General features: G+C 41.6%; 1 protein-coding gene across 1 annotated transcript; it reads left to right on the top strand.

The window, feature by feature from the left end:
* LOC104961593 (zinc finger protein GLIS1-like) lies at positions 1 to 7967 on the top strand. Its single transcript, XM_010789915.1, has 3 exons — positions 1 to 112; positions 3453 to 3591; positions 7792 to 7967. Exons 2-3 carry the CDS (start codon positions 3504 to 3506, stop codon positions 7965 to 7967), a joined length of 264 nt encoding a protein of 87 aa, XP_010788217.1. The 5' UTR covers positions 1 to 112; positions 3453 to 3503.
* The last annotated feature ends 327 nt before the right edge of the window (positions 7968 to 8294 follow it).

Below are 8294 nucleotides of genomic sequence, written 5' to 3'. Positions count from 1 at the left end.
GAAACCGTACGCATGTCAGATCCCCGGCTGTACCAAGCGCTACACAGATCCCAGCTCTCTACGCAAACATGTCAAGATCCACTCGGCCAAAGAGCAACAGGTGCGTAGAAAGGTAAGACAGCTTCTACACAAGAGGGAAGGATAAAGGGATTAAGTTCTATATAAAGACACAATTATAATGCTAAAACTCTATTTCATTAGAGTTTACAATAATCAATGCCATTTCATTTACATTGTATCACAGTACACTCACTACACTCCCCACTCCCTCATGCCCACACAGGCAAAACCAAACCAACAAATGCTTATCAAGATAACTTAAACAACAGAGCCATAAAAAGAAACATCGAAAGGAAAAGAAAAACATCAAAGTCAAACAGACAAATAATTATACAATACAGCGACAATGTAGACAATGACAACTCCACGACTAGTATTTCCAGCCGTCAGGACTAATAGCCACAGAATGCACCATTCCATCACTGGTCATATCTCAGATATATTTTCCAAGTGAGAAACCAATGGCAACCACAGAGCTTTTTAGCATGTCTTAATTCAAGTCAATAAGGTAGGAATACAGGTTTTACAAACAGACTGTAATCTGTCCTGTTCTGATGTACATTATCCACGGATCAATCAAGTTGGTTTAAATGAGGGTTAGGGCAGCGGAGGGGTGTCTCTGAGAATCGTTCCGTCAACAATAGATAAGGTTAGACCACATTTCATCGTGTCCATGGTCAAAAGCCTATTCTTCCTCTGACTGGAAGTGGGTAAATACCAGAGAATGGGCTCATTGTTATGGAAGGGGCTGGGTAGTGGCAGGCTGGATGATGTGTTTCTTTGCTGTAAAGGGAAAACACATGTTTGCTTGTAGCATTGTTAAAAAGCTGTTCAGCTGAAAACCCCAGTGAGCAGATGTTATGGGCAAATGTCAAACAAACGCTCTTACTTCACTCTCCAGAAGAAAGAGAAAAAGCTGTTCGGAGTGTCGCAGTGCGGAGAACCGAGCCCCACGTACAGTACATTCGATGAATGTTTAGCAAGAAAACTCATAAGGATCCCCTGGAGGACAAGCACATAAATATTTATTGACATACAGTGTTTCAGTCTCATAACGTGGAGGAGGCCAGCTGTACAACTCAATCAATCATCTGTGATTGTACTGGCCGGAGAGGCAGAAGGTCTTAAAGGATGTGGAGTCACGCACAGATATCGTTGTTATTCGTCCACTTGGCTCATCGCTGAGGGTAGAGTAGATTATTGTGATAGTGAAGAAAAATGTTTCCGACCACAGAATCGAAATGTGGGTTTGATTTTCATGAAATAACAAAGGCTGGATTTGTGGAAGGATGGACAGACTATGAGACACAGAGATACCGAGACCGATAGGGTTGAGATGATGATGAAGAATAAACCTTGAACAACGTCGACCTTGTCTTCTGTAACTGAAACACTGTCTTTAAAAAAAAAAAAAACACTCATACTAACGATTAAGATTGTTATGCCTCTCAGCATCATAGATCAGTTACTACTACGATACAAAAATATGTATTATTCGAAAAGGTTAATATCAAAGCATCATGACAAAGTAGGTTGAATAGGTGTAGCAGCACAGGCAGTGTGAGAACAATTAAGAGCTTTTTGAACATTAAAGCATGGAGACAGTAGAGGCACAACATACAAATATGAACCTGAACATAAACACAATATGTCCTCTTTAAGTTTTACTCAGCCTTAAAGTAATGTGGAAACATTTTTATTTATTTCATTGACCGTAATCGTTTATTTGGCAGGGACAATGCACAGTGATGAACACCTACCGGTAATTTTTTTTTTTAAATGTGTCAAGCGTAACAGTGCCAGATTTAGCTTTGAGCTCATTTCCATCCGCAGTCCCTCACATAAAATATTTAAGAAGTTTACGAACATATCAAAAACAAAATACATGATACGCAAAAAGAGCAAGAGCAGCATACACAAGTATTTATGACATGGCAGTACAATGTAGCAGCTAGCTACGACATGTATAGTGCAACAGAAGAAACAAGAGCTACCTAAAGTGCAAGAGGAGACACCCCTGTGTTAAAGTGCATTTAGCGGTGATTGCACGTCTGTTTGTTTCTCAACCATTCTTTGAGTTGACCTTTTAAAACTATTGAGAGTGGGACCATCCCGTATCTCAGTTGGGAGGCTATTCCACAATGAGCTGCCTTTAGTGGAAAGTACATTTTGTCCATCTACATTGGTGGGTGCTTTGAGTGGCAGGTGGGTGCATTAGCCACTAGCTGCTCCCCCATGTCACCTCTTATCAGGACAGAAACAGCGCTTATCCAGCTCTATATTGGAAGATGACTCACACCCTCTGCACACAGTGTCAAAGCTTATTCCTTTGGGCCGGAGGTTAACATGGAAACGTTTAACAGTGTGACACAGATGCTAGGGTAGTAATGCCTATTTGTTTGTTTATTAACTCCCTGGATTGATCATGTTTGTACTAGTGGTGTTTAAATTACCTTAGATGTGACAGGGGATCCTTTTTCAGAGATATGTCTGTTGTCTGTGTTGTTTTAGAATGTGTATCCAAATGGATCCCTTTCTTCAAACCAAATCTACCAAATAAATAACCCCAACCTGATGATTAGCCGGGTTTTGTTAATGCAAAGATGGCGACTCACATTGAGCTTCACAACATCATTTCAGAAACCAACGGGCGACGTACATTCATATTTTACACAGTCTAAGATCCACTTCTTCTTTTCTCCATAAAACATGATTTGATATTGGAGCCAAAGCAGTAGCCATTGAGACCTTTAGTAGATTGGTTTAAAACGTATTTCTTTCTACATACTTACCGGCCCCTGTGTTGAATTTACAGGTTCTTTGAAGGTGGGTCTCCTGAGTAAAGGGAAAATGTGGTTGTTGGTACAGTGCTGGTGTGTACCTCAGCAACTGTAATGTTTTATTACAGAGGAATCCACTGATGTATAATACAGAGGTCAGCTGTTACGCTGATTTATAAGGCAGATGTCTCATTTCTGAGACAAGTTAGGTTACGGTTTCTTCTGTGTGGCGTGTGATCGGCTCTCCAGCTGCAATGTGTCTTCGGTTGCCCCACATTACTGTTGGCAGGGAAAGAAACAGAAGCAATCTTGTATTGGCTCTGAGTTGGTACATTGATCACTTAACCACAAAGACCAAGGCCAAAGCATGACTCAAAAAGCAGCATAGCTTCTCCTCTGGGCGCCCCTGACTGACAATGTAATATGTTACTGTTTCAAATCAACAATACAATCATGTTATTTCATTTAAAAGAAGACACACCCAGCCAAAAATAGAGAATAACTGTTTTGTTCTTCGGTTGTGTAATCTTGCAAACCAGATGGAGTTCTGTATAAATGACTCACCATTTCTTGTAAACATTTTCTGTTCTTTCTCCTGTTTGTGATTGACAGCTGCGGCCCTGTCCTCACCTGGAGCAGGACGTCCTGAGTGACTGTCTGTCCATGCAGCACCTCCACAGCTCCACCTCCTCGCAGCACCTCTACAACAAAGATGGCCGTTCTCCCGGACTGGGCCAAGACATCTTCACAGGTGCACACAGGAAGCTGCTCCGTAATCAAACACCTTGAATACATAACCACCCCCTTATGAAGGCATTAAGTAATCTAACACTTAGTCAGCAGCAACAACTCAGGTCTCTAGTGTCTCTCTGCGGTCCTTCCTTGGGTTTTTTCCCTCTTACTTCTTTATTGGCAAGACATTTACAACAATTAAATACTAACAGTAGTAAAGAAGTTGTATTATTTTCTCTCAATTGCTATGCCCTATTATAGAGATGAAGTACAATGTAACTCAGAGAGGTTTTGTATCTTAGTTTTTGTTCAAGCACTTTACATACATTTTTCAAAACCCTGTTGATTTCTGAGATTTCCCAAAACATGTCAGAAGTTTCTCCAACACATTTCACGTCTTTGCAACTGCTTACTTTTCCTCTGGTTGAAGTAAAGAAACACACAAGACTTTTCATGGGGAATATTTCTTAGTTGCAGTTAAGAAAGCTATCATTACTTTTGCTGCCAATTACTTAAATCCCTGGTAATATTGAGTTGGTCTATGTTAGCAATTGTAATGCTTTCTTTCTGTCATTTCAATCATTTATTGTTATAATGTAGATGCAGGCACTTAAAGGTGGGGTAGGTAAGTTTGAGAAACCGGCTCCAGATACACTTTTTGTTATATTCAATGGAATGCTCTTAACATCCCGATAGCAATGAATATCTGAAGTGCTTTGACAAAAAATCCATAAAAACATGTCATCAGTGGAAGCCGTAGCGCTGTAAAAAGCACGACCAATCATCTGAGCCGGCCCGGCTAAAATAACTGGATGGCCTACCTGCCTGTCAGCCTTCCATCTGTGCACAAACTTATCTCGTGCCCTCATTGGTCATGTGCGCGTTCGTGTGTGTTGGAGGAGGGGCTCTGTAAGGAAGTGGCATATTTGTTCCGGCTGTGTATTTTCAAATTCTAGCGCATTGGAGCTGGTTTCTCCAAAATGACATACCCCACCTTTAATACAAACTCTATTGTCTTGTAACATATTCAAATCGATACATTTTCAATATAAACTATGCTAAAATGTAAGCTAACTAGGGCATAAACACCTCTATCTAAGCTTTTTGGCTTGAATACATGTCATATAATACCGGCAGTAGCACAATCCTTGTCTCAAAATATCGATGGCCACGGGATTTTCTTCCAAACTAAAAACTAAGCCAGCAGGCGAGGTCTGAGCGCCAGATATCCCCACACCTGGCAAAGCAATCAGCGAGTCATTGGTGGTCATCAGCAGACATGTCAACATTCCTGCAGATGTATTATGGTAATTTTGTGCTCAGGCAGTAAAAACCATACTTACCGCACCTTTATTCAAACAAAAACACACTATAATTCATCTATAATTGCCTATACACATTTTATATCAACATTTTAGCTGTTGGACTCCCCTTGGTTATTTTAGTTCAGAAGTAACAACCTGGCACTTTTGTTTGCTTGGTTTGTAATTCATAACCATATAATGTTAACCTGTCATCCTGTCATGCAAAGGCTGCAAAAACCATTACAACCCACCACAAACGGAAACTTTTATTCGTCACATGTGGCCGCTTAAACATCCATTTTTCTAATTGATGAATTTGACCGTGACAACGTGTCAACACAACTTCGGAGTGGGAACAAGAGAGAGAGATAAATAGATTTTAACTATCTTAAAGACAAGACAAGACAGAGTCCCTCAGTTCACATCTGTCCTTGTTTTCTGCCTGTATCCCATCCAGTCTCTCCGTTGCTCTCTGTTATTATTGCTGGAACTCAACACTATGTTGACGACTGTGAACGCTCAACTTCTCCTTGAATGTCCACTGGACCTCTGCATCTTGGCTTTTTCCCCCTTTGCCTCCCTCTGTTTCTGAGTGGATGTTGCTTACTCCCTTGTTTAAAATGCTTTAAAGCCCCGAGGACTTTGCTCGTGCGTCGATGCCAAAGCGTTCAGGGATACGGTGTTATTCAAGGCCAGCAAAGACGTTGCAGGTTGGCATTCAGGATCTCCATTTTCATGAGTTCCCCCTTTGTTTCAGGGCCAATAGGATGCATGGAAGAGGTTGGGCAAGGTGGGCAGCCATCCCATCATTAACACTTGTGGAGCATAAAATGAGTCATGCTTCCAGTCAGAGTTAAACTTGTTTTCCTGTTATAAGTCTGCTCTTGTTCACATGGCTGCAGCAGGACTTACGAGAAGCCCCTCTCTGTTTTATGGAGCATAATTAGAGTTCACTGATTAACCAGAGGAAGGACTCATCAAAGTTTTAGTGCAGATGTTTACATGCTCCTGCTATTATGCTGAATGGCTGACATCCCTCTCCATATCCCTCTAACTCAGGACTTTCTTCCTGAGTTTGACTAAAAGCATTTCAGAATCCAACATCTTCAAAAACATAATCCTCTATAACCTGTAAAGAGTGCCATCACATCCTCTCACTCCTCTCCCACCAGAAGGAACCAGCGATGAAATTGAGGCAATCACAGCCATTATTTGTCGACTGTTTTGCCCGGTCTGATAGCAGATGTTGGGGCTAAAGGGGAAAACATTTAAGGACTGTGATTGATGATTTGGGGGTAATGAATCAAGCTTGTAACCATTTCAGAGTGCTGTCAGATCAGGCCCCAGCATGCTTCCACTCGAGAACAGCTGCGCCTGGAAACGGTAAAACCAGGAGCGCCGATCTTTTCCCCTCCTTTCATCTCCTCCTGTCTTCCCCTCTCGTCACTGGTTAACTGCCCCAACAGTCAGCGGGTGGATCCTGGGAAAGAAATCATATGTTAAACGGAGCGGAAGATGGCAAGAGTAGATTTATTGTGCTGGTGGAATAAGTGAAGATCCAGTGTAACTTCTCCCAACTTAAAGACTTGGATTCTGTATTTCACTGCGATTTGTCAAAGGTCTCTCTCTGGAGCAGCATTTTCCGATTAAACAAGAGGAAACTTTTTGTTGACAGATGTGTGAAAGTGCAGCTGCAAAAACTGCCAGACAAAAGCACAATGTGGTAACAAATTGTCACACTTTACAACAGCATATAAGTACGATGACTGACTGGAGCAAATGTGCTACAACGGCCCAACACTTCAAAAACCCATGCAAATGTGTTATCCCCAAACATCGAAAAGCGCTCCTGTCCCAGCTGTGAGCATCACTTTTTAGTGTCGCCGCTTCCGTTGTGTTTTGAGCTTCTTGCACCTTTTCTTTTGTGTTTGCAGCGTTTTGTTTATTAGTAAACAAGACGTTTCGTCAATATGGTGAATTTGTTTCTTCATTTGCATGTGTTTTGGCACGTTTGTGTTTTTTTTATTTGTCTCATTTTTTAACTTGCTCCGAATGTAAAGGTTTTGGGCTGTTAATATGCATTTGCACCTGTCCACCATACATACTGTAAGTCGAAATACTAGCTGCCCCCCAAATGAAAATATAAATACTTATTACTGGAAAATGTATCTTTTGGATTTTGGCTGTTGGTCAGACAAAACAAAACATTTTAATTCAGCACCTCTGGCTCAGGGAACTTTGGTAGAATTCTTCCCTAGGAACAAAAAGCTGTTACTACAAATATTATTAGTTGCAGCAGCCGTTGGTTTCCATTGTTTCTGAACAGGAAAAACGAATCTGTGTTTAATACGAGTCCACAGCTTGAAACAGTAGAAAAGTTGGCGACATGCAGCCAGCTTCAGTAGAAAATGATGCCCCCCACAGACCGCTGTCAATCAAATATTCATCAAATATCAGTCAGCAAATCCAACTCTTCTGTTAATTATTTTCTTAGTATTTATGTAAAAATAAAATGATACAGATACAGTGTAATGTACATTCAAACATACACACGCAGAAGTACTACAGATATATGGATAGTCATGTACTCGCACAACCATGAGGGCGTACAGTAACCCAATTTACCCTCTTTAAATACCCTACGGCTCAAAGTCACCGCTCAAACACATGTAACATTTTAGTTTATTATTGTGTCATAAGCACAAACAGCTGAAAGGACAAACAAGGCCAACCCCATGGCAGTACAATCAATGTACCCTAAATTACAAACAGGGCAAACACAGAACATTCAACATTGTGAAAACAAAGATTCCATTGCCATGAAATGTCTTTTAATTTGCTCAAAGCAAAGATGGAGAGCAGAGGCCTTGAGTTTATTTGACACATTTACTGAATTAGCTTTGTTTGTCTTTCAGGCCTGTACGCCGGCTCCAGCACCCCCCACCACAGCGCCTCAGTGGAGCTCCTGCCCCCCAACCCCTCCTCCGTCCCCTCCGCTGACCTCCCCTCCAGACAGCACCGCCTGGACCGGGACCTCGGCAGCCCCCACCACCTGTCCCCGCTGGCAGCCATGGACCCCAGAGACGGGTGAGTCTTCTGTCTGTGGACGTGTTACGTGTTGAATAAAAAATCAGTCATGTCACGTTAAGACAAATGAAAAAATGTACACTGCCCGGACATTTTGGAGTGAATAGTCTTAAAGGTCCCCTATTATACTGTTTTTCATCAACATATTATAGGTCTCAGATATATACAAACATGTCTCTGAAGTGTTTGGCTCCAAACACCAAACAGATCATTGCAGCATTACCCATAATCCCCTCTGTTTCAGCCCTGTTTCAAAAGTGCTGATTCTCTGTCTGTTACTTTAGATGAAAATAAGGAGCCCCTCCCCACGCCCCTCTGAGAGATATTTGGT

Source organism: Notothenia coriiceps, unplaced genomic scaffold (assembly GCF_000735185.1).
Source record: "Notothenia coriiceps isolate Sejong01 unplaced genomic scaffold, NC01 NC01_scaffold00033459, whole genome shotgun sequence".
NCBI lineage: Eukaryota > Metazoa > Chordata > Actinopteri > Perciformes > Nototheniidae > Notothenia > Notothenia coriiceps.
The sequence above is the reverse complement of the archived record's forward strand: the minus strand, read 5'-3'. Positions and strand labels throughout refer to the sequence as shown.

What these genes read in the sequence shown, in the direction of transcription:
- LOC104961593 (XM_010789915.1), top strand. Translation starts at nt 3,504, where the DNA reads ATGCAGCACCTCCACAGCTCCACCTCCTCGCAGCACCTCTACAACAAA. An exon ending in GGGCCAAGACATCTTCACAG is followed by an intron (nt 3,592 to 7,791) that starts GTGCACACAGGA and finishes TTTGTCTTTCAG; the next exon opens with GCCTGTACGCCGGCTCCAGC.